Here is a 25,033-nt window from a genome sequence, read left to right as displayed (position 1 = left end):
TATCTCAAGTCCTTGGGCAGCCCAATCCCAAGAGACTCTCCCATACAGGGTAGAGCACGCACCCGAAGCACTGCGCATCACAGCCTTGCTTCCCCGGGTTTCAGCCAAACATGATCACCGAGGACGTGCCATCGACTGGCAGACAGCCACCCTCAGGGCACCTCGCACTGCACACGGCCTGACCCTGCGAGGTGCAGTCTCCTGCCCCACACTGCCGCTGTGGCATGTGCACTGCAAGCCCAGGCTGAACCCACAGGTTCGCTTACTGCATGCTGACTCTGCACACTGCAGCCTCGATTCTCCAGTGCAGCTGCCACTGCGCCCTGCAGGCTCCCGTCTCCCACTGCATACCCCTCATCTCCGCCCCCTCTGCCTCCCGTGGGTTTCATCCCACCTGCCATTCCCAAGGGTCCCAAGAGAGGCACCCTCCCCTCCCCTATGCATTGCAGATCCCAGTTATGCTCCACCCCCCACCCCGACAGAGCTGAAGATGCAAGAGCCTGAGCCTGCCATGAACGAGGGCAGCCCTACTCAGAGACTTAGAACCTCACACACCGCAAGTGAGTCTGACCAGTATAAACCAGGCAATTGATAGAGCAGTTCCCCTTCACACACACACACACACACACACACACACACACACACAAGCACACACACCTCCCCAGGAGCAGACTGTGGAGACAGGGCCCCGCCCTGGGAGCCAAGGAAAGGCTGTGGCCCCCGCTGGTAAAACTGGGCTAATGACAGTGGGGGAACCGGCGGGGCCAGGGGGGGTGCTGGGGTAATTAGGGTTCTGCCTGGCGCTGGGAGATCCCGAGATGAAAGGGGCTCTGGCGTCACTGAGATGGTTTTATGTCCATGAATGCAGGTGTGTGTGTGTGTACATGGGGGGTGGGGCTGGCATGGCCTCTCCTTTGGGGAAGGAAATCCATTTTTACGCAGCCTGCCCTCCTCCTTAGATTGGAACCAGTACCATTTGGATTTTGGTGAGGGCAGACACAGGAGGAAATATCACCACTGTGAAGTGAGACTTGAGGAGGTGGGGCAAGCCTTGCCCCCTCCCCAGCTCACCAAGGGGGACCAGATCGTTGAGGAAATAGCTGGTGACGGTGAACAGAAAGCCTATGCTGGAAGAGTGACATTTGAAAGAGGAGGCAGTGGATCAGGTAATAATGTGAGAAAGGAGAGGGAAAGGGAGGTAAAAGGAAGCAAACCTTCCAAAAGGATTAAAAACGTGGGATGATTGATGTGAAAAGGACCGCAGGGGTCACTTGCCCAACTCTCACATTTTAAGGTTGAGGAAGCTCTGTCCCCGAAAGCGGTGGTGATTCGCTCAAGGTCACACAGTGAGTCACTGGCAAAGAAGGGCCCCGAACTCAGAAACAAATTCTAAAGCTCCTTAGGGTTTGGTATTTAGACTTTCTCGCCGACTTATAAGGTGCAGGCGGCCCGTCGATACTCCCTTCTCCATCCCATGGTGCAAACCCAAAAACCTCCGATTCTTCCAGCAAGCCGAGGCTATTTTTTAAAATAAGTCACCGAGCACCACTCCTGCCGGCGGCTCCTGGAGCGGGGCGGGCGGGCGGGCGGGAGCGGGGCGGGGGCAGAGGCGGCCGAGGGGCGGCCGGGCGGCTGGCCGGGGTCCCGGGGCGCGGCGGGGGGCGGGGGGCGGGGGCCGGCGGCGGCGGCGAGGCGGCCTGCAGGGAGCAGCCGCGAGCCGGCCGGGCGCGCCGAGCCCGAGCCCCAGCCGGAGCGGGGCGGGGGAGGGAGGAGCCAAGAGCGGCCGCCGCCTCTGCCGGAGGAGCCGCGGGGCCGCCACACTCGCCCCCCGCCCCCCCCGCGCTCACTCGCACTCACACCCGGGCGCTGGAGGCGGGCGGCCCGGGCCCCACCGGCCCCCCATGGACGCCCCCGGCACGGGGCGCTGAGACCCCGCGTCGCTGCCCAGCCCTGTCCAGCGCGCCACGCCGAGGTAAGGGGGAGGGAGCGAGGGGGCATTAATATGCAAATGCCTCGCGATTGATTATGCAAAGCCGTGGGGCTCTAGGGCCAGCTCCTTGGCGGGCTGGGGGCGCCCGGGGGTACCCGCTGCCAGCCTCAGCTTTCCCCGGCGCCCCGGTCACCCTGTCACAGTCCGGGAGCTCGCAACTTACGCCCTGGGGAAGGGAGGTGTTGCTAGGAGGTCGGTGGGCCCCGGGGTTCGCCGGCAGAGATGGCGTCCAGGCCTCCCCCTCGAGGGCCCGCCCGGCCTCTGTCCGGCCCGTCTACTGCGCACTCCCGGGCCCGGCCCCGCTGCCGGCCGCCGGAGCTCCCCCGCCCGCCGCGGTTTGTTTACGGTGCGCCGGAGGCCTGCCCCCCCCCCAGCCCCCACCCCTAGCTTCCGAGGCAGAGGCCGAGGCCTTTGCAAAGCCGCCTCCAGCTGCGGAGGGCTGTATGAGTGGGGTGGGGGGTGGGCTTGCACAGGCCCCGGGAGAGGGAAGTCTCCCCCCGCCATTCCACCCGCCTCCCCATTTGAGCATGGCTCTCTGGTTGCAACACTCCTAATTGCAAAAACGCGGCTTGGAGGGGAGGGAGTGTGTGTGTAGGGGGGAGTGTATGTGAGGGTCCCTAGATGATCAGGAGAGTTGCAAGCTAGTGTGGTTAGGGAAGAGAGGGAGGAAGGGACCTGTGTGGTGTGCGCCCCCCCTTGCTTCCCTCCCCTTGCAACGTGTCTCTGGTGCCCCTTCTGTGCCTGGGGCCCTCCCTTGTCCGGTGTGAAAGAAAGGCCTGGGGGGGGGGGCAGGGATGGTAGGGCCAATGGAGAGAGCCACCTTTTACAAGGGTGGAGGTCGCAGAAGGAAAGCCAGTGGGATAGGAGCCTGCCCCTCAATGCTGGCTCTGGCCCCACGAAGGGGAAGGGATGAAGGGGGCTGTTGTCCCCGGCGAGGGAGGGGAAGCAAATGTGACATGCAGACACAGAGATATGCCCACACAGACAGCCACATGCATGCACACCCAGGGACACCCAGGCAGACTCAAGGACAGGAGCTGCTGGACACACCCACATGGGGACAAGGGAAGAGGCAGGCTGCTGCTGCACCGGGGAGCTCTAAGGGGTGGGACACACCCACGGGAGACCAAGAGCGAGGAGACCGATCCATGCACATACCCACGCACAGGGTCACACGGAGATGCTGTCACACACAGGGGCAAGGAGGAGTCGCTGTCACCCACACAGAAAAAGTCACTATCGAACGCATGCATGAACATAGAGCAATTGCACACAGCCGCACATTACAAAAGACCCTGTCACTCACAGGCACACACGTGCTAGCATGAGCCCAGTCACACAGGCATCATTGCCTGCCTTGACAGTGACTGTCACTCAGTCAAACGCAAACGCAGTTACACATCAACACATGTATACACAACTTAGCAACAAGTATTTTCCTGGACTCTTTAGTGGATCTCTAAGGTTCTGTGTACAACAAAACCTCTACTCCAAGGAAAATCAAATTTGTCTCTGAAAAGACTTTCCTGCATAATGGTGCAAGGCATGCATTCATGATAATATTCTCAGTCTCTGTAGCTCGTCATTCCCCACCCCCCACGGGAGGGTGAGCTCTTTGAGACCTGGGAGAATCACTGGAAGAGCTCTGGATCCCACCCAGAGCCTAGCACAGGAAGTGCTCTGTAAATACTTGTTAATTGATTGACTGGGAACTCCAGACACACAGGTGTACTCATTTGCACACAGTCCCAGGGACTCAGGTGCAGAAGGCTCAGGTCCACTCAGTCACAGGTCCACACCGACAGCTGTGTCCAGACATCTGCAGGCGTGCACACCGTACCCTGTAGCTGTGCGGTCAGGCACACCCCTAGATGCACACACAGTTGTAGATTTTTTTTCCCCTCAAGCTTCCTCCTGTCTTCCTCTAGGCTCAGCTTTTTTTCTTTTTTCTTTTCCTTTTTTTTTTTTTTTTTTTTGAGGGACAGAGAAACAAGAGCAAAGAGAGCAGGGGCAGGGGGGTTCCGGAGGGCCGAGTCATGGGGCTGAAGCAATGTCCAGTGACTTCCAGCAGCTGAGATTATCCTAGCTGCTGGGGCGGGCAGGGGGGGAAGTTGGGGAGAGCCAGCTCCTAGGGAGCGGTCCCTCTTACCAGCCACCTTGAAAGCAAACCTGGGATCTAGCTGCTCCTGCCAGGGTCGTTTGTCTGAGCCTTTCCTGGGGCCATGGACTCGCCCTCCCCCCCCCAGAGAAGTTCCTGCCTCCCACCATGAGTCTGGCCCCTTTTCCCACCTCTGCCCTCCTGTCTAAACTTGGAAGCCTTCCTTAGGAGGCTGTATGCTGGTGAGTGTCTGGGTGAGTGATGTGTATTTTTGACTTGGAATTTCTCTCTAACGCTGTCTCCCTTTTGCTCTGTCTTGCTGTGTCTGATTCTCCCTCTCCTTGTTTCTCTGACAGTCTGGAACTCTCACCCGGGTCGCTGCCCCTGTCTACCCCTGTTCTTGTCTCTGTCGCTGCCACAGCCTCCTTTCTCAGAGCTGGGAACTGGCAGTGATGAGTTTCATACTTCTCCAGTTGTTAATACTCAAACCCCGCCCCTCGGCCCGCCTGCCCTGCCTCTGGGGTCAACAAGAGGTTGGGGTGGGGGGGCGGGAGGCTCAGCTGGCTGCTCAGGACATCCTGCGCTTCCTCAGCGCTGCAGCTGCAAGTTTTGGGGGCTGAGAATGGGGGGAAGGGATGGGGGTCGGCTCCGGCTCCCGCTGACCTCTGCGCCCCGCACGCCCAGCCAGGGCACACCAGCTGGGTGGAAGGCCCGTGTGTGGGGGCTACAGCCAGCAAGCTCCTAACCAAGCCGGCGAGGACGCTCCCCGCCACGCTGACCCGCTGGCAAATAGCCGCCCCCGTGGGCAGTGGCGGGAGTTGGCAGGGCCCAGCCAAGCAGGGTCAGTGGCAGTACTCACAATGGCCTTTCTCCACACCCCTGGCAGCTGAGATCCACCTCGGAGATGCCCAACAGCTGTGCCCTCTGCCCAGCCTCAGGGCCTGCTTCTGAAGCTACAGCTGCCCACATCATGTGGGGGGCTGAGCGAGGCACCTCGGGAGTGTAGGCTCCAGCCCGGAGTGGGGAATTTGAGCAGGGGGCAGGGGGCCCAGAGCCCAGGGGGGCACCAAGCCCCTCTGGCCGCGCTCCCCTCCAGCATGACGTGTCTGGATGAGGAGGCACGGGAGGCGAGTCTACTCTAGATATCCATAGGCCGCTACAGAAGGGGCAGTTGAGGCACAGTCACAGGGGAGACCGCTGGAGCAAAGAACAAGGTATGGTTCCTTTAGCAGATGGTATATTCTCATGGTTAAGAGGAGGGATTTTTTTTCTTTTCTTCTTCTTCTTCTTCTTCTTCTTCTTCTTCTCCTTCTCCTTCTCCTTCTCCTTCTCCTTCTCCTTCTCCTTCTTCTTCTTTTTTGGAGCTGGAAGGCCTGGGTTTGAATCCCAGCTCTGCCACTTGCTGTTTGTATAACCTTGGGCAATCGATGTAACCTCTCTCTTGCCTTATCGGTAAATTGAGGATGAGAATACCTATTTTATTCAGTTTTTTGAGGATTAGAGGAGATAGGATATATAAAATGCTTTTAAAAGTGCCTGGTGTATTAAGAAGCACTGTGTGTGTTGGCTGTGAGAATGGGGAAGCCTGTGGGTCTGGGGTCCCTGGGATTTCTTGGAGAAGCTGGGCAGAGAATTGGATCTCCAGATGTCACAGGAATGGGATGGGGGTTGGGGAGGACAGTGGGTCCCTAATCTCCAGCCTCCTCACCCTTCACGTCACATCTCTCTCCCCACAAGTTTTTGCAACCTGGAGCCCCTCTGCCCGCATGTAGAGTACAGCCCCCCACCTGTCTGCTAGGGACCCAGCATCCCAGTCGCCTACCATCAGTCAATCACCCAGGACCTAGCCCTGGCAGATAGATACCAGATTCCCCATCCCTGCACCAAGGGGGCATTCGTGTGAAGGGTGGTGGCACTGAGTAAGGACCAGTGGGTGGGTGTGGCACCTTGAGGGCCAGGGTCTGTCCTGGGTTGTCTCTCTTCCCCTGTGAGTCTGGTGATAAGACTCCTCTCTCCCCCAACTTCGTTTTCTTCAGCCCCTCCCCTTCAAGGTGCAGCAAGGACAGTGGAGGGTTGCGCTGTGGTGGGCCACTGGGGAGCCTCTGGGGTGGGAAGCTAATCCTAACTGGAGTTCTCATGGTTGCAAAGGGGACTTGTGCCTCTTGGGGAGGGAGGCAAGTATGCCTATAGTGGAAAGAGCACTGGCTGGAAGCTGGAGGCTGGGTTTTTGCCATTCACTGGTTGCTGACTTTGGCCTGGGTTTTCCTCATCTGGAGACAATGATGCCCACCTCACTCCGAGTGGAGGGTAAATAACATAATATGGCCTGCCACCTGTGTGTTCTATCCAGGTCACATCCTGGCTTGGTAAACAATGCCTGTGGATTCTCCTGTTCTTCCAGGGCCTGGCATGCCCCAGGGTGGGCATCCACAGGCCCCCTGGAACCAGAGACAGTTCCCAATCTCTCACAGAGGCATCTGGGGCTGGTGTGTGGTGGAGGGGGGGGCATATGGTTTTCAGGCATTCGGTGTTGTCTGCCCTCTTCCCTGGCAGGCCAAAGTTGGGTAACAAAGGGGGCCTCCTTCTTACATGCCTTTGTATGAGGTGGTCGGGAGGGAGGGGTCAGAAGTTCTCTGGGTAGACAAGGAAAGCAAGGTGGAACGTACTGGTGCCCAGGAAATGCTATGGTTGCTCCCCTGCTTTGAGGATGAGCTCTTAGTCTGGGGGACTAGGGACTGGGGTTAAAGATTAGAACCAAAGACACAGCCAGCTCACCCCCAGCCGTGGCAAAGAGCAGTTCCCAGCCCACCTCCCCTTCTTCCTCCTGTCTTCCTCTTGTAAGGAAGAGCCGAGTTCTTGGCTCCTCTAGCCTGAGCTGTCCGTTTCATTTTCTCTTTTACCCAGGCGCGTGGGCGGGGGAAAGGGAACGCGGAGCCGAGGCTATCGGCTATTGGTGGCTATCGGCGTTTTTGTACACATCAGTGAGTGGGTGTGTTGTGCGCGCATCCATGTGTGCGTGTTTTATGCATGTGTGGGCTGGGGAGGGCTCTGAATATCTGCTGGAACCCGGCACCCGGAGCCCGCGGCTCTGCGCATGCGGGGTGAGTGTGTGTGTCTGCACGTGTCCGTGTGTGTGCCGGAGACTCAGCTGCATTCACTTGCTCGCGCGCGCGCGCTCTCTCTCTCGCTCTCTCCTGCTGTCTCTTTCGCGCGCACACACGTACTCACACACACACAATTTTCAATCTCTCTCTCCCCATTCCCTCCCTCCCCCTCTCCCCCTTCTCTAGCACTCGCGCTCTCTCTCTCTCTCCCCCCTTCTCCCTCCCTCTCTCCCTCCCTCTCTCCCTCTTTCACTCTCCCTCCCTCTCTCTCCCTCTCCCCGCCCCCTCTCTCTGCCTCTGCCAGTTCTGCTTGGGTGGGGGCTAACTCCTGAGTCCCTGGGGTGCCTGGGAGAACATCCCTGCCTTTCTTTTTGCCTGCACCATTCCCTTCCCTCCTGGGCGATGCTCCCCGGGGCTTGCAGACAACTCCTCTCTGTGGCCTCCTGGGAAGAAGGGAGTGGGGAAGGGAGGACCCCAAGCCCTGTGCCCATGGTGCCATCTGCAGCGAGTGCCTTGGCCCCGTGACATTCATGCTTCCAGCATTCAGCTGCCCTAGCTCCCAGCTCCAATTACCCTACCCGGCTGGCTGCTGGGGGGGGTGGGGAGGGGGGGAAATGTGCCATGCCCAGCTTGGGGGTGCTCCTAGCTGCCTTCTTGGCTCCTTGGATCTCCCGCTTCCGTTCCTGAGGGGAACTGGGGCAGAGGCAAGAAGTTCTGTGGGTTGGCAGGGAAGGGGCTGAGCTCTTGAGTGTGGGTGTGGGCATGGGCGTGAGGGATGGAATTGACCTCTGGACCTGGACACCCACCTTGATGCCTGACTGGCACTGGCCTGGGGTGGGAAGAGGGAGAGGAGAGCAGCAGGTGGTTAAGGTTGGGGAGGGGGGTGTGGGATGCACAGTCTTTCCAGTCTTTGATGTTAATACTGGGCATCTGGCCCAAGTCGAGGCTACTGTTTATGTCTTTCTGTTTCTGATCTGCAGGGGGGAGTTTCCTGTTATATTCTTTGGGGGGAGAGGATCTTTTGTTTAAGTAACCATTCACCCCCATGTCCTATCCCCCACCCCTCATCTCCTGTTCTCTAGCCTCCAGGGCCCCTTGGTGAACTAGGAGATCAGACTTAAGGGTCACTGCCTTTAAGTTCCAGAATCTCATCTCCCGGGGCCCAGTGAGAGCCCACCAAGGAGTGGTGCCTCCCTCTTCTCCTCCCTCTTGCTTGCCAAGCTGGTGCCTGCTTTTGTGTATGCCTCTGCCATCTCATACCTGCCAAATAGTACCTTCCTTCCCGCCTTCACTCCTTTCTTTCCTGGCACTAGGATAACAGTGAGTTGGGTGGGGCCGTCCTACTCAGTCCATACCTGAGCATAGAACAGGCTGACCTGGGAAAGGAGAGAGAGGTCCCAGCCCTGAGAGGGACCTACCCCTCTGCGAGGGGGCCTGTGTTGTGCTGCAGCCTTCGCTCTCACCAGACTCCCAGGGGCTGTTGGTGTTTGTGGCTGCCCGTGGGAGCCCACGTTGGCACCGGCGGTAGTGTGCACACAGATGCTTATGTTTGCCTGTGCATGCCCCTGTGTATATTTGGGCTGCAGTGGCCACCCGGGCCCCTTAGCAGCACCCTTCTTGGCGCCCGTGGTGTGGAGTCAGGGCCTCAATGCCAGGTTATTGGGGGAGGGGGAGTGTCTCCCCCACACACCCTAGCATCAAGCAAAGGGGAAGGGGAAAGGGAGGCGTGAACCTACCCACAGCACTATTAATAGCCCACATGCCAGGCCACCAAGAACCAGCTGTCACCGTGGAAACCATTTCTACTCCCCCCTCCCCCAGCCTCCATGGGGTGGGACTTAGGCGGGGCATGAAGCACCCCCCACCCATCTTTCTTTGTTACCTTTCTCTCTTTGTCTCCCCTCTCCTTCATTTGTCTCTCCTCCCTACCTCACCCCTTCTGTCCCCCATCCCCCATCTCATCTCTGCCTTTCCCTCTACCTCATTGTCATCCCAGCTCTACCCCCCATCCCTGCCCATCTCTTTGTTCTTGCCCCTCCTCATCTTTCTCCCCCTCTTCCTCCATCATCCCTTTTGCCCCTCTCCTCCTCCTCCTCCTCTTTCTCCACTCTTCTCAGCCCCTCTATACGTGTGCATCTTTTCCTCTGTGGTTGGCAAGGAGGAGGGCTGGGCTTTCCTTAGGGCATTAAGGACAAAGTCCAGGGGCCCCAGACAGATGGGGCCAAAGCGAGGAGCAGACACTCAGAGGAGGAGTGTGTGTAGAATTTGGGGCTAGATTCTGGGGGCAGAGAATCCCCTTGGGCCTGCAGGACTGCAGAGTGGGGCAGTCCAGCAGTGGGAACCTGGCATGGTGCCCACGGATGCCGCATTGGCCTCTTGTCTCTGCCCCCCGCCCATTGCAGAAGCACTTAAGCTTAATGAAATGCTTCCCCCTCCGTGGGCACCTTGCCCATACTGCCACCCAACAGCTCTTATCTGACAAAGAGGGAGTGGGTGGCCAGCCCACCCGACAGGTGGGTCTTGCCATCCGGCTGTCCCATCTAGTCTCAGAACCCCACAGCTCTCCCTCCCCTTCTTCAGGCGGGCCTCCAGCTCTGCGGGGTCTGTGCCAGGAAGGAGTTTGGGGAGTTAAGCTGGGCTCCAGGAAGAGGGGAGCGAGGCTGCCCTTTGGGGTGGGCATCCCTACCTCACTCCCCCCCTTCCCCACTGCCCTTTTCGTGCCCACAGCTAACAGAGGCTCGCAGGGTCTATGCCTCCCTGCATGCTGGGCCTTCTGCTTGCTCTTTGTTGCCTCAGAGGCCCAGGTATGTCCCTAGAGACCAGGGGTCCCCAGGGGTTCTCCGGGCTCTTGCTTGGTGCCACGTGAGGGTGCCCCGAGCACGAGGGCAGCACCTTGCTCCTCTGCCTATTGCCAGGGGTCAGGGTGGCCTAGTTGCACGGACGGGCACCGGGGCGCCATTCAGCTGGGCACAGAGGTGGGGCAGAGAGGGAGCTCGCCCCTCCCCCCCCAGCAGGCACGTGCAAGCCCTTGGCAGTGCCCAGACACATTTGGAGTTAAGGCCGGGCCGGGGAGGGGGAAGGGAAAACAAACATGGTGGCTTAGGTTGGCGCTACCCCAGGTGTGCCCTGTAGCAACTGGCAGTGGCAGGGCGCGCGCGCAGGAGGAGGGGGTCCTCCAGGGCGATGGGCCCGGGGCAGGAGCTGCCCAGGCCATGTGGCTGCCGCTGGTGTTCCCTGCCTGGCCTGGCCCCCAGCTGCTAATACCCGTGCCCATACACCCTGGCCCTCTTTGCCTGCCCCCAGGGCCTGCTCCCCAGAGCTGCCCCTCTCTCAGCGTGCCCACTCCTGTGCTTGCCTCCTCCCATCCCTGGGGGCGCTTGGGCCTCCGGCTGGCGAGTGGATTTTTCCAGCTTCTGTAAACAAGTGGTGGCAGCGTGCCAGGTGGGCAGGAGACAGGCGGGGGCAGCACCGCAGCCAGGGTGTGCCAAGCACCGAGGCACAGCCTCAGGGGGGAGACAGGGAGACACCCAGACCCAGAGAGAGAGAGAGACATTCAGATGCAGACAGACGGACCAAAGGAAGCCTTGCTGGGCACAGAGAGAAGTGGAAACAGAGGCGACAGAAAATAGCCCTCTATTGTCCAGCCCAACCCCCATGACTTCCCTGGCCCCCTACCCGTCAGTGCTCTGGCTAAGAGTGGCAGGCCCCAGTGCCCAGTCCCTGGGCATCCCCACCCACTCCTTCTCCTCCCCCTACCTCCACCCCTTAGGGCTGGCTACGCCATTATAAATTTATAACAGGAATTTCTTCACAAGCCAAGAAAAACTTGACCTACTTTCTTGACGGCTCCCTGGGCTAAGGCTCCCCGCTCATTGCCCCCCCCCCAACCCCAGTCTCCTGTCCAGCCCCCAGTGCCCAGTCCTGGTCTAAGGGGGTAACAGAGGCACCATGGGCCACCCTTTTGCGCTCCTGCCATGTTCCTCACGCAGGGGGCTCGCCCGGGTGCAGAGGCCCTGTCCTGCTGCCCTGCCCTGCCCAATGACCTGACTTATCTCTGTCTCCCCTCCCACCCTGGCTCCTTATCAGTTCCAGGGGGTGGGGCGGGGGGCCCAGGGGCGAGGTCTCTGGTACCGCAGCCACGTGATCAAGGCCGTGTGTGGGGAACTGCACCCTTTGTCCCCCTCTCCCATGCTCACACCTGCGGGTGTGTGCAGACGGTATGCCTGCGGTCTGTAGCCTGTGGTCAGAGGGGCAGTGTAGAGGGGATGGTGGGCCCAGGCTGGCACTGCCCTGGACCCCAGCTAGCGGACCACGCTAGCATTTGAGACAGGCTGTGAGGTTCTAAGCGCTGAGCCACCTGCTTGCGAGCTGTGTGAATGGGAACGAGTGATCTGGCTGTCGGAGCCGGCATGTTCTTCTGTAGAGTTCTGACGCCCACTTCGGAGGGGCACATATTATCATTCAGGTGGCATGGTAGTTTCCTTTTCCCTTTCCCTTGCTGTCCTGGTGGGTGGCAGCCCAGCTAAACCAACTGGGAAATCTGGCCCAGAGACTGGGAAGTGTGATTTGGGACCTTGTAGAGAAAGTTCTGGAGTCCTGAGGGGGCTGGGACTGGGGAGGCATAATTTGGTCAGCAGTAGGGGGAAGGTCAGCTCCTCACTGCTTTCAGCACCCCTCTCCATAAAGGCACTCAGGTGGGCATTCCTGATCCCTCTGTGCTGCCCCCACACCCCATGCTTCCTTTTCAAGTACCCCCCAGGCCTGGGCTGAAATTTGCTCATCTTGGGTCCCCTCTTGGCCTATAATACTGATACGTCCTAACAAGAACTCAGCTAGAGGGGTGGTAACGATAGCCACCAGTTAATGGCCGCTTATCAAGGGCCAGCCCTTTGACTCAATGTCAGGCTTGAGACATGGTACATGATTACCTCCTTCTTTTCCTCCATACCTTTCCCGGTCTGGGGCTTAGGATGTGTATCTCCGGTCTTGCCTGCTGCACCTGTTGATCTGACAGGTTGTCCTGCTCCCCTCTCTGTGCTTGCCCTCCATGCCCGCCACCATCTTGTAATGAGCCCCCAAGAGCCCAAAATGTTGCCAGCAAAGGAATCCTACCTACCCACTCCCACCATGGCGCCGCCTTATCCCTGCCTCTCTCCTCTCTTTGCAGGGACTTCTGGACAGGACAAGACTCTAAAGCTACTCCCCCAGTCCAAGACCCCCCCCCCCCCGGACCCAGCTTGCCCTCAGCCCTACCACCTGCCACTCCCTGGCCCCTCTCACCGCCCGCCCCCCTTGGGGCACAGGGCATGGTGTGAAAGGCCAAGTGCTGAGGCGGGCACCATGGGTGCTGTGCCCTAGGGCCTGGGTGGCAGGGGGTGGGTGGCCTGTGGGCGTGCCGGGGGGGCCCTTGTGCCCACCCCAGTCTCTTGGCGTGCTGGAGGGCATCCTGGATGGAATTGAAGTGAATGGAACAGAAGCCAAGCAAGGTGGAGTGTGGGTCAGACCCAGAGGAGAACAGGTAATGGGTCTGGCAGCCAGGTCGTACCAATTCCTGGGCAACAGGCATGTTCATCACCTGGCCGGGCAAACGAGAGCTGAGCTTGGGCCTTTTAAGCACCTCTGGAGGGATGGGCATGAGACCAGCAAGCCTGTTGCCTACCTTTGCCCAGGAGATGAGGTCATGGCCACATGGGGCAGGGAATCAGGCACCAGGATTGAGAGATGTCCATTTTGGAGGGGGGAGGGGATGCAGAGCAATTACAGGCGGCAGGCACGTGGCTCCTCTCTTGACAGTGCTGGGAAATCTCACATGCCGTCCCGGTGTTCCTCCGCCGCCCTCACCTGAGCATGTGGAATGCAAACAGCCTTGCCGTTTCCCCTCTCCCTACAAGCTTGTGTGGTCCAGAAGCCATGGTGCATGGGACATGACATTTCAGGGCACATGCACCAGTGACTGTTGGTCCCAGCCGTGCTTATATTTGGAACCTATTGGGAGCCCCACAAGCTCTTCCTTGTTCATGGGCAAGAGCGGGCACTGCCGTGGGGCTCCTCCCAGGAAGTGGAAGTGAATGCCAACTCCGAAGGGTTTACTCACAGCCCTGCACACAGCTGGGGATGCGTTACCTGGGATCTGCATGGCTCTTGAGGAGCCCAGAGGGTCTCCGCTTCTCCCGTCGGCCCCAAGTCGTACAGAGCTCTGTCCTAGTTGGCATGAAGCCCCAAGAGCTGGGTACAGCCTGTGCCTATGGGCCAGGGAGAGGGTGGGGGTGGGGGTGCTCTGGGGAGAAGTGTGGCCGTTGCCTTGGAGACCAGATCTTGAGCCAAGAGGCCAGAGGCTTGGCCAGGCAAAGCCTTGGGGCCCAAGTCGAGGTCCCTGGAGGGATGGAGAAAGTGGATGAAACTGGCGGTTGGGTAGGACACCGCAGGTATCCCTCCCCAAAGCCTCACCCCAGGGGGGCTCTGAAGAAGAAGATCTAGCCTGTCATTGCATGGCTCTCACTTGCAGCCTCTGTACCTCCCTGCCCCAACTTCCATGAGTCTGGGCGAGTCTGCACCTAATTCAGAGAAAAACAGGAATGCAGGTTCCTGGTTCCTGGTCCCCGAGAACTGCATCCCCTCCCCCCATGCTCCGCCCCTCCCCCCCACGTCCCTGCGCCACCTTGTGGCTGTCCCTGGGACTGCACCCAGAGGCTGTGAGTCGTCATTGCTGAAAACCGCCAGCTCAACTAGGGGCTAGACGGCCTGGAGTTCTCCCATACCCGCTCCTGCTGGCGGCAGGACGGAGATCTAAGTCTCCAGTGCTTGTAGAAATCAGACAGGGGTGATCCCCAGGGGGCCCGGAACACAGACTCGTCTGTGACTGTGACCCTGGCCAAGGTCACTGTGTCAGTGTGTTGGGAGCTGCATCAGGCTCCAGGGGGAGGAGCCCTGCAACATGCCACACGCAGGGTGGGTGTGGAAGGTTATACAATCCGTGCATGCATGTAGCGGCTTATGTAACCTGGTGTGTGCTGAGGTTATGTAACACGTATGGGCAGAGGCTGGTCACATATATGTGCAGTGGTTGAGGGTTGCTAATACCTTGCATGGAGGGGCTCAGAGTCCTTATCTTGGCTCTGACTCCAGGGCCCAGCGTCACCAGGCACAAGTGGACCTTTGGTTTGTTGCTCTGCTAAATGGAGGCCATGAACAGGATGACGCTGGAAGTCTTGTCTCACTCTCATATTCCAGGTTCTAGGTTCTGGTTGCTCGCATTATATGTTTTCAATCACTCTGGTCATTCACCGTGAGTGCGTGACCTGGAAATCAAGCAACATGTTCACGGGGGGAGGGGGTGGTATTATTAGGTGTCTGTAACGCATGGGCATATCCTAGAGGTCATATAACACACTTGAGAACGCCCTGAAAATTTCATAGATATGTAGATCCTGGTGCTTATTTACTGTGCTGAGGTTGGTACTGAAGGCTGCATAGTTATTCAGATGCGCTGGTCTTATGTTACGTGTACCCGTGTGCTCTATCTGTATGCTTCAAGCGGTATAAGCATGTCCTGAAGATTCTTTCTGCGTAGGTGTCATGTATCGAAGGCTTAACCGTGTGGATATCTTGTAGATTTGGGGTGTTTAAGGTTCTATAATGCGTGCACACGCGTGTGTGTATGTGTGTGTGTGTTTGGGCCCTAGAACATGCCTGTGTCCCAGACAAGCCCTTTATCTCTCTCCCCAAAGCTTGTAGATAGCTGGACCCTTCTCAGTGCTGTCAGCTGACCTAGGGGTGGAGGTAGAATGAGGACACAAGATGGAGGGAGTCGGGGCCTGGGGGATTATATAAACCTACTGGATGAGAAGGGGGTTGCCCAAAGACTGCTCTGTGATTCTGCCCACTTTGCCCCCATCCAGTGCCAGGTCACCAGATGGAAAGCGAAAAAGAAAGAACGGCCAATGTTCCCTGAAAACCAGCATGTCAGGTGAGCCTGGCTGTGTGTGCCCTTCTTCCCCACCCTCAACCCCACCAAACCAACCCAGGGCTCTTTCGGGGCCTGGGCATGGACCAGCAGCTCCTGTGTCCCTTAGGGAGAGCCTCCTAGAGGGCTTGGGACAGACTTGTCTGGAGGTGAGAGGGGTGATAAGGGCATGCCCCAGCCTTTGAGGATGGATTAGGTCAAGAAGGGCCTCTTCCCTTCTCCGATAACCCCCTTGCCTGAGCCCCACCCCCCTGCGCCCCCAGATTAGAGTCTGGGCTAAAGGGCCAAGGGACCGTATTCCCCTGAGATGAGCTGCTGACGTGTGCTTCTCCTTCTCCTGCATCCCCGGCCCCTCAGATGCAGCAAGAGAAAAATCCCCAAGTGGGCAGTCGGAAGAACTGGGATTCTCCATATTCTTAGGGAAGGGGATGGACAAGATGACCTCTGAATTGTCTCCAGGATTCTACCTGGACACAAAACCCCGTCAAGGAGGCTGGGCTAGGGGATGGGCCAGGAAGGAGAAGTTGGGGGATGAAGAAAGTGTAGGAGCCTCTCTGCTGGGGGCCCAAGCCATGCCTGCCTGCCTGCCTCCCTTCCTCCCTCCCAGGGTATATCCCTAGTTACCTGGACAAAGACGAGCAGTGTGTCGTGTGTGGGGACAAGGCAACCGGTTATCACTACCGCTGCATCACTTGTGAGGGCTGCAAGGTATGGACCAGCCAGCTCCTGCCCCTCCCCCACCACCTGAGCCCCCATCTCACCCGCCTTAAGGCCCTCAGCACCTGGCAAGGACAGCCCTATAAACATGTCACCTAAAGCCCACCTGTTGCACCACCATTGCTCTCTCTCATCCATTTGTTCATTCGCAGTCTCTGCTCTGCCACTCATATGTAAGATGCCTAATTTCTCTGGGCCTCAGTTTCTTCATCTACAAAAGGGGGATAATCCTACTACCTACTTCAGAGAGCTGTTGGGAGAATTAAATGAGCTAATTCATATAGAGTATTTAAAACAGTGCCAGGCACGTCAGAAGTGCTCAGTAAAGCCCAGCTATCGTCCATCCAGCTGGTTTATCAGGTATGAGGGATGTCGTATGCGCCCTGCTCTCCAGCTGCTCACAGCCTACCAGAGAGAGCCCCATCAGAAACAAACATTGTTTTTCAAAATGTGGTTGGGGGGTCACCCGCAGTACTAGTTCAATGCAGAGCCCCAGGCCCCATTCCCACCCTACTCAATCAGAACTTTTCGTGGTGAAGCCTTTGTGGACTCTGCCTTGAAACAGGTTCCCCAGTTGCTTCCCTGGCACCTAGAAAGGGGAGAACCAGTGCTGGGGGGGCATGGTGGGGCCTAGAGTGGGAGACAATGCCAGGGTGCCCCTGGGCAGCCGGGACAAGGTCATAGACTTGGGGAGCCTTAATTAGATCTCACTTTGCTCATTTTAACCTGAAAGGGTTTTCCAGGATCATCACCTCGTGAGAATGTAAGACCTTCCAAGAAACAAAAAGTATTTAAAAATATGTTAAGGCTTCCAGTTCCTCTCTTTCTTAGTATCCACCAAGCCAAGAGCCCCCAGGGACTTAGGGTCCCGTAGCAGGGTTCCTGGAAGCAACGCAAGCCGTGTACCATAGAGCAAGGTATGGGCTGAGGACGGCCGAGTCCCAGAGGAGCGTCCCAGAAAGACAGAAATGCCTTGCTCCCCCCCCCCCCGGGAGCCTGATGTTGTGGGTCTAGAGTGAGACCCAGGAATTGGTATTTTTCGTAAGTGCGTTAGATGGTTTCAATGTCCTGTAGAACCTTGAACTCGGACCTTGTGTCCCGTAGCTCAGGTCCAGTTCTGGCTCTCCTGCCCGTTTAACTAGGATGACTTTGGGCAGATTGCTTAACCTCTCCAAATTTCAGATTCCTCCTCTCAAAATGGGTTCCTACCTCATGGGGTTGACACAGCATCAAATGTGGTGATGTACCCAAAACAAACAAACAAACAAACAAAAAAAAGGCTTATAAGTGCCTCATAGTGAGCGTTCAGCACATATTATTAGCTCTTGGTATTGTCACTGCCATCTTGATTCTTGAGGTTTTTCTTTAAAGCAAAGACTAAACCCAATAGATAGAATCAAATGGTTTCTTTTAAAGCCGCTATGTCCATACTCCTTGCCTTTTCTTGATTTTTTAACCCCCCTATTTCAAGAATTCCACCTGCATGAGCAGCAGACAGCATGTATAAGGATGGTTGGGGGGGTATCAGTTTTATTTCCAGAGTTGTTGAGCAAGATGGAAATTGAGGTATATGTTGGACTTCCAAAGCTGCTGTTCCTTCAGCCGTCATAGCACCTGACCCATCCCAGGCTCATGTCTCTGTACTGTGGTCCTCATCCTTCCCCCCCGCCACCACCACCACTACCCACGCACCCCTGCCCCTCAGCAGCCTAGGAGCTGAGGGCACATATCTCTAAGGTCCTTTGGCCCAGCCAAGTGATCCTGGTCTTGCTGGTGTCAGGAGGATGCCAGGTTCCCTCACTAACCCCCCACGTCCCAGCAAACTGCATGGTTGGTTAGGGAAGGGGAGGTCATGATCATTCCATGCTCCACCTCCCTCCACCCCAGGGCTTCTTTCGCCGCACAATCCAGAAGAACCTCCATCCCACCTACTCCTGCAAATATGACAGCTGCTGTGTCATCGACAAGATCACCCGCAACCAGTGCCAGCTGTGTCGCTTCAAGAAGTGCATCGCCGTGGGCATGGCCATGGACTGTAAGGGGATGGCGGGGGGGGGGGGGGGAGTTGAGCCAGGCACTGCGGGAGGGGGAGGGGAGTTCAGCTATGACTGCTTCCTGCCAGGGGATCCTCCGGGCCCACAGGGCAGAGTGACAATACAGGTCAGGGTGATGGTGGAATGAGCGTTCAGGATCTTGGTCCCTGCTGCCCTAATCCCTGGGGAAGAGGAAACAGAGGATCCCTCTATGAGCCCTACACACGGTCCCTAGCGCCTACCTGCCTTTCAGCACTCCAGGGCCTTAGTGAGTTGTCGGGTAGGAGGAAGTCCTGAGTTCTCCAGCCTCGCAGAGCATTCGTGACTACAAGAGAAGGCACCCCACTTCTGGTTGAGAGACCGCAGCTTGCATTGGCTAGGGATCAGGTAGCAGGGTCTTCTAGTAACCACTGCCATCGTCACCCTTTAGACCAGGATGTGACAGTCGTCTGCATCAGCTCAGACTGCAGTTGATGCTGTCCCAGCTGATCATCGTCACCCAGGTTGTGCCACCCAACTTCTAGGTGATTTGGGAAGTCACTTAACCTTCCCGGCCCTCAGTTTCCCAACCTGTACATTGGGAAGAGTAGTTTCTGAGCAGGTCGTGGAGATTGCCATGCGAAGGGCATTGTGTTTCTCTGCCTTTGACAGTGGTTCTAGATGACTCGAAGCGGGTGGCCAAGCGCAAGCTGATTGAGCAGAACCGGGAGCGGCGACGGAAGGAGGAGATGATCCGATCACTGCAGCAGCGACCGGAGCCCACTCCCGAAGAGTGGGACCTGATCCATGTTGCCACCGAGGCCCATCGCAGCACGAATGCCCAGGGCAGCCACTGGAAGCAGAGGCGGAAATTCCTGGTAAGGAGAGAGGGAGCTCGGGGAGGGCAGCAGCCAAGGGCCCAGGAGGGGAGCAAGCTCAGGGTCTTGCCTCCTTCGGGAAGCCTTCTTAGTTTAATCTGACCCGAAGCTAATGCTCTCTACAACTTGGCGATCCTGAGTCATACACCAGTGCGTGGCTTGCTGCTGTCAGAGCCCTGCCTGTTCCATCCCACTGGGGGCTCCAGGAGGACGGGGCCTGGCCTTCCTCACTGAATTTCCAGAGAGCCGGGGCAACCTCTTCTCTTTTTCCTGCCCGCAGTGACTGGGAGGAGAGGGCGAGGACACAGTTATGTAACAGCATTTGGGGGCCCCTGGTGGGTGCCAGGCATTGTCTTAGGCCCTGGCAAAACTGAGCACTGAGTGAATGATCAGCTAGGGAAGAGACTAGACAGCTGGTTGTGTATGCCGAGTGAAGGCAGAGAACTGGTGTCTGGTTCCTGGGGGAGTGTGCCAGTGGGTGGAACAGTATGCTGTCAAGAGCACAGGCTCCAAGACCAAGCATGTGTGTGTGTAATGGTCAGGAGTCAGACTGCCTGGGTTCTAATCCTGGTTCTACCACTTACTAGTCGTGTGACCTTGGGCTTATTACTTAGCTGCTCTATACCTCAGTTTCCTCATCCATCAAATGGTGGTAAGTAGAACATTCTCCTCGTAAGGTTCAATGAGACATAAAACATGTCGCCTCGTGCCTAGCTGCGTATTAAATATTGAATAAACGTAGCTTCTATTATTATGATATTACTTCTACTACTGTTATGATCATTGTTATTATTAGCCCACTTAGAGCTCTGGCTCTGATCTATTCTCTGCCCCAAGGGGAAGGAGAAGCCTGAGGCCCGGGACGCAGCAGTCTCCGGGTCCTGGCAGCCCTTCTTCCCCAACCTGCCTTGGAGCTCCCCCTGGTGGGCAGGGAGAGGTTGAAAGGGGTCTGCAGCCCCAGCTGACCCCTGTCTCTTCCTTTAGCCGGATGACATCGGCCAGTCACCCATCGTCTCCATGCCGGATGGAGACAAGGTGGACCTAGAGGCCTTCAGCGAGTTTACCAAGATCATCACCCCGGCCATCACCCGTGTGGTGGACTTTGCCAAAAAACTGCCCATGTTCTCCGAGGTGAGTGGCAGATGGGAAGAGGAATGGTGCCACGCTGGAGGGGAACCTGGGCCCGCTCCCTGGGTCACCCAGTGCCAGCACATGCTCATCTGAGGTTGTCTGGACAGGGTGCAATTCCTGTAGGTCAACACACAGCAAGCACACACCCAACACACACACACACACACACACACACACACACACACACGTGCGCGCGGCTAGCCAATGCCTAAGGAACCAAGAGGCTCCAAGGGCCCAGCCTCCCCAACCCCTCCCTGTCCCTCTCCCCCCACATCTACATAGCCATTCTGGCTCAAGCAGCTTGAACGTTCTCATTTTAAAGAGCACTAACTCTGGGCACAGTCTGTCCTTCTAGCTGTGTGACCTTGGCCATGTTACCTAACTGCGTACCTCACTTTCCCCCTCTGCAGTGGGGATAGAGATAATGATGGGAGGTAACTCACAGGCATAATTGTGAGGTTTAATGAAGTAGGGCATGCCGTGGCCCAGAGCAAGGTAGCTGTTCGCAGTACATCTTACCGGCTGAGGCCGTGGTGACCTCACAGCTCCCAAAGGACACCCACGGGAGACACTCGCGGGGAAGGAGGGGCATGCTGAGTGTTCCTGTGGCCCTGCCACTCCGCAGCTGCCTTGCGAAGACCAGATCATCCTCCTGAAGGGGTGCTGCATGGAGATCATGTCCCTGCGGGCGGCTGTCCGCTATGACCCCGAGAGCGACACTCTGACCCTGAGCGGGGAGATGGCCGTCAAGCGGGAGCAGCTCAAGAATGGCGGCCTGGGCGTAGTCTCTGACGCCATCTTTGAACTGGGCAAGTCACTCTCTGCCTTTAACCTGGATGATACGGAAGTGGCTCTGCTGCAGGCTGTGCTGCTAATGTCAACAGGTACCTGCCTACTGGCTGGGGGGGGGGGGGGGTTCAGAAGCTTCCAGGTGCCCAAAGCTTGGCTGGGCCCTGGGCCTGTCACTCTTCTCTTCCCTGAATCCTACAGTCTTTCTCCATCCCCCAAGCTTACCTCTGTCACTGGGCCCATTCTCTGTCCCCCGTGCCCCCTTCTGTCCCCCATCCCCTCCTTGGTTCTGATGTCCAGGCCCATCTGTTGCCTCCCCATGCCTCTTCTGCTCCTTATCCCATCTTCACCCCATTCTTTCTCTCGGGGCCCCCCATCTGCTCTCTGTTGCCCAATTCGCCTTTGTTCCCCCACCGCCCAGGTACCTTCTGTCCCCCATCCCTCCTGTCCTCAGTCCCCTCTCTCCACCCCTCATCCCCTCTGCCCCTCTTCCCACCAACCCTTCTCTTTGCCCCTTAGTCCTGCCCTGTCTCCAGGTTTCCCCTCTCTTCCCGCCGCTCAGTCCCTCCATCGTCTTTATTCCTTACCTCTCCAAACCCCGAGCACCCCAGCCTCCTCCCCTTGCTCCTGTGCACGCACTGCACTGTGTTTCTCTCCCCTTCCCTGCCCCAGCCTCTCTGCCTCTGTCTGTCTTCACTCACTCACCCTCATGCCGCTTCTCCCCTGCAGACCGCTCGGGCCTGCTGTGTGTGGACAAGATCGAGAAGAGTCAGGAGGCGTACCTGCTGGCGTTCGAGCACTACGTCAACCACCGCAAACACAACATTCCGCACTTCTGGCCCAAGCTGCTGATGAAGGTGACTGACCTCCGCATGATCGGGGCCTGCCACGCCAGCCGCTTCCTCCACATGAAAGTCGAGTGCCCCACCGAACTGTTCCCCCCACTCTTCCTCGAGGTCTTTGAGGATCAGGAAGTCTAAAGCCTCAGGCGGCCAGAGGGTGTGCGGAGCTGGTGGGGAGGAGCCTGGAGAGAAGGGGCAGAGCTGGGGGCTGAGGGAGGCCCCCCACCCCTCTTCTCTCCTTCCTCTCGTCCTCGGATAGATTCAGCTCCCACACACACCCCCGCACTGCCCGTCCCTCCTCAGAACCTCCAGCCCTGGGACAGGGCAAACACATGAACTTGCTATGAAAAGGACAGTGTGGGAGGCTGGGGGACCGTGTCCTACAGTTCCCAGGACCCCGTCCTCTGAGAAGGTAGGGGAAGGGAGGGAGAACTAAGAGGGGACAAGCCATCTTGACCGTAGGGAATGGAGGAATGTGGGGTGGAGGAAGATGCCCTCAACTCAGCCCCTACACACACACAAGAGAGAGCCCCCCTGCCCCGTTCCTTGACCGAGGTTCCCCCTCCAGGCTAAGGGCCTCTCTGCTTCCCCAGATGCCTGGGTGCAAAGAAAGGCTTGGCTTGGCTCCTCCCCCTGGAGGTTAAAAATTAGTCATTCTAACTGCACTTTGGAAACCAGGCAAGGGGAGAAGATAAATGAAGAAAAACTAGACAGAGAGAAAAAAGAAAAAAAGAGAGTGAGCGACTGATAGAGAGAGAGAGAGATGATATTAAGTTATTAACCGAGGCTGGCCCCCTACCACCCCTAAGCACTTTGAGAGCTGCCCCTCCTCCCCCCAAATCAGAGAGAACTGCCCCCCCCATACCAGGTCCCCAAGGGTAGGGCTGCCGATCAGAGCTGTGAGTTAACACAACAGGGTCCTGGCCATCCCTCCTTGCCTTGCCCCTCCCTCTGTGCCCCTTCGGCACCCCCCGCCCAGTGCTCCCTCTGCTCTCTGCCACTCGTGCCCGCTGAGTTCCATCTACCTCTCACGCTGGATGCCAGCTGGCCCCTCACCAGCCTGCCCTGCTGCCCACACAGCTCCCCTTTCAAGTGCCCAGCCCCAGGGGCCTCTCCCTGCCCCCCCCCCCCACTCCTTCCATACCTTGGCACCCACACAGGAAAACCTGTGGCTCCGACTCCTGCCCTCCTCACACCTGCAGTATTAGCTACGATCCAGATGCTGCTGCACTGGGGGGGGGGGGGGGGGCGGGGGCGGTGTGCGTGAGCTTCTCCCAGAGCCTCCACCCCCCTTAGGACCCTGTCCCTATCTGTCTTCTGGGCTCTCTCTCACCTCTGCCCTCTTCCTTCCCCACTCCCACTCAATGCACTAACCCAGACTCTGGGCAGGCAGGCACCAGAATGGGGGTGCCTAGACAAATGGCACTTAGTTGGGGCCCCAGGGGAGGGGGCGGTTGGTGCTCCTCCTTTTTTCTTTGAAGCTCTTTAGGCCAGCCGCCCCTCTGCCCCTAGGACCCCCTTCCCCTCTTCTTTTCTCTAATTCAGGGACTTTGGCTTGAGCCACCTCCCACCCCCCTGGTGAGGAGTGCTCTGTTGGTCTGCACGTGGGTGAGCTGCCCTCCTCCTCTTCCTTTTGGCTATTGCCCACTGCCCGCTCCACAGGGGAGAGAGGGAGGGAGGAGGTAGTCCTCCCATGGGTGGGGGGAGGAGGGGGGGAGGGACAGAGCAGACCAGAGGGCCCTGGGCTCAGGGCTGCATGTCGGCAGGGATGGATGGGTGGACATAGATGCCCCCGGAAGCCATGGGGAATGCGGCAGGGGCAGGGGGAGGGGTGCCAGGGCTTCCTGCGCTTTGCACTATTGGGGCAAAAATGTCTTAAGCAGTGGGGAACCTGCCACCCCACCCTGACCCTCAGCCTGCCACAGCCCCCTATACATACACACACACACACACACACACACACACACACACACACGGGAAGGCAATGCTATGCTGCCCATCAGGGCATGTCCTTCCCCCACTGTCCAGGTGTTCTGACAGGGGTGGAGGGCCTGGAAGAGCATCTGCTGTCACCCGTGCATGTGCCTGCCCTGCCTCCCCTGGGCTCGTGGGCTGCCCCTGCTGTCTTTGTCTGTCTCTATCCTCTCTCTCTCCTGGGGTACTGATACCTGTATTACTCCAGTCCCATGGGTAAGCCCTCTTGTACCCTCCTCTGGGGGTACACCGCCCCTGGGGGCCCAGTGGAATTCCTGACCTGTCTGCTGTCTCCCCCATCCTTCCATCCCCACATATCCCCTCCCCCCCAATCCCCATTCTCAGCCATGGACATGGTGGAGAAAAGGCCTTGAAGGGGCTTGGCCTCTTACAGGCACTTGGGAATCCCTCCCTCCCCTCCCCTCCCCTCCCCTCCCCAATCATATGAGCTGTGATCCCCTACTCCTTCCCCCATCTCTGACCCCTCCCCCCTCACTCTAGGTGATGTGGGGTGTATGTGTGTGTTTCTCTGCGTGAATGTGTGAGCAAGTACACGTGGCGGGGCAGGAGCCAGGGGACTCAGGAGCGCCACGCACCCGCTCTAGAGAGGCAGCTGTCCCAGTCCCTGCTTTGGAAGTGGGGGACAGGGCCCTCTCCTGGGGGCCATTGGTGCTAATGAGGGGGATGGCCTTGACGTGGGTGCTTAGCATGCCTCCCCCAGTATTGGCCCAGGGCACTAGGGCAGGCGGGGTGGGGCAGCAGGTGCAGTATTGGTGGGAGGAGGGACTGCTGGGAATGGGCCAGGCCAGGACAAGGGGGTGCCAGAGCCATGACCACTCCCCCGTGCCCACCACCCGCCTCTCCATCTCAGTATCCCCCCCCCATCACTCAGAACACACATACCTCATCCAGCTTCCTCCCTGCTCAGCCTTGGGGAGGGTGGGGGTGGAGGAGCCCCTACCCCTTCCCCTGGTGGCGGGTCTACAGGGCTGGGAGAGGGCAGGGCGTGTGACACAGACAACGTCCATAAGGGGGACAGTAATTCCTGCCCCAGGAACTCCTGGGTGGGGGGAGGGGGGCACTTCCCTGGAGGCGCTACTGAATGTATGAGAAGCTGGTGCTGGGGTGGGGGGAGGGGGGGTTGTGGCCAGAAACAGGGAAGGAGGTAGGTCCCCTTCCCCAGGGAGGGGGGGACCGGTAGGGGTGACTTGGGGGGCTCCTACTCCTGCCCCACGTTGACAATCAGTATGTCTGTTACGTGCGATTTTTCACCCCGTTGTGTTTTGGGTCAGGATTTTAAAGAAAGATATTTTTATGGTAATTGTTGCTCGTCTATTTTACTATATATTTATGTAATAAATATATGATGAAAATAACCCCCTTGGGCACCCCCCTTAGACTTGTGTGCTGTTTCCCTGTATCCTCCCATCTGCTGGCAGAGTACCCGCCCCACAAACTGACCAGATGGAGAGGTGTGCCCCAGCCTTGGCAATATTTCCACCCCGCCCCCCAAACAAGCACACACCACAGAAGCC

General features: G+C 58.1%; 2 protein-coding genes across 5 annotated transcripts in view; one reads left to right on the top strand and one right to left on the bottom strand.

Annotated features, from left to right (window-relative positions):
* Window positions 1-2,289, bottom strand: part of MED24 (mediator complex subunit 24) — a 32,798-nt gene extending 30,509 nt beyond the window's left edge. The window contains exon 1 of one of the 2 annotated variants that reach the window (XM_048224600.2): window positions 2,154-2,289. The gene's annotated coding sequence lies outside the window, so the exon portion shown is untranslated. The remainder of the gene's footprint in view (window positions 1-2,153) is intronic. The other variant, XM_044389260.3, reaches the window with a different exon arrangement.
* On the top strand, window positions 1,769-24,871 carry THRA (thyroid hormone receptor alpha). Of its 3 annotated transcripts, none has more exons than XM_026512913.4 (9): window positions 1,769-1,972; window positions 12,360-12,710; window positions 15,091-15,158; window positions 15,763-15,863; window positions 17,760-17,907; window positions 18,557-18,762; window positions 19,747-19,893; window positions 20,519-20,777; window positions 21,412-24,871. In XM_026512913.4, the coding sequence occupies exons 2-9, from the start codon at window positions 12,658-12,660 to the stop codon at window positions 21,660-21,662; spliced, it is 1,233 nt and encodes a 410-aa protein (XP_026368698.2). In that variant the 5' UTR covers window positions 1,769-1,972; window positions 12,360-12,657; the 3' UTR covers window positions 21,663-24,871. The 3 variants fall into 3 exon arrangements, with proteins under 3 accessions (XP_026368698.2, XP_048080569.1, XP_057173927.1); XM_048224612.2 differs by lacking the exon at window positions 1,769-1,972 and adding an exon at window positions 6,993-7,069; XM_057317944.1 differs by lacking the exon at window positions 1,769-1,972 and adding an exon at window positions 7,064-7,189.
* Window positions 24,872-25,033: the final 162 nt, after the last annotated feature.

The sequence above is a fragment of the Ursus arctos genome, unplaced genomic scaffold (assembly GCF_023065955.2).
Source record: "Ursus arctos isolate Adak ecotype North America unplaced genomic scaffold, UrsArc2.0 scaffold_24, whole genome shotgun sequence".
Taxonomy (NCBI): domain Eukaryota; kingdom Metazoa; phylum Chordata; class Mammalia; order Carnivora; family Ursidae; genus Ursus; species Ursus arctos.
This window is presented reverse-complemented; position numbering and strand designations above follow the sequence as displayed.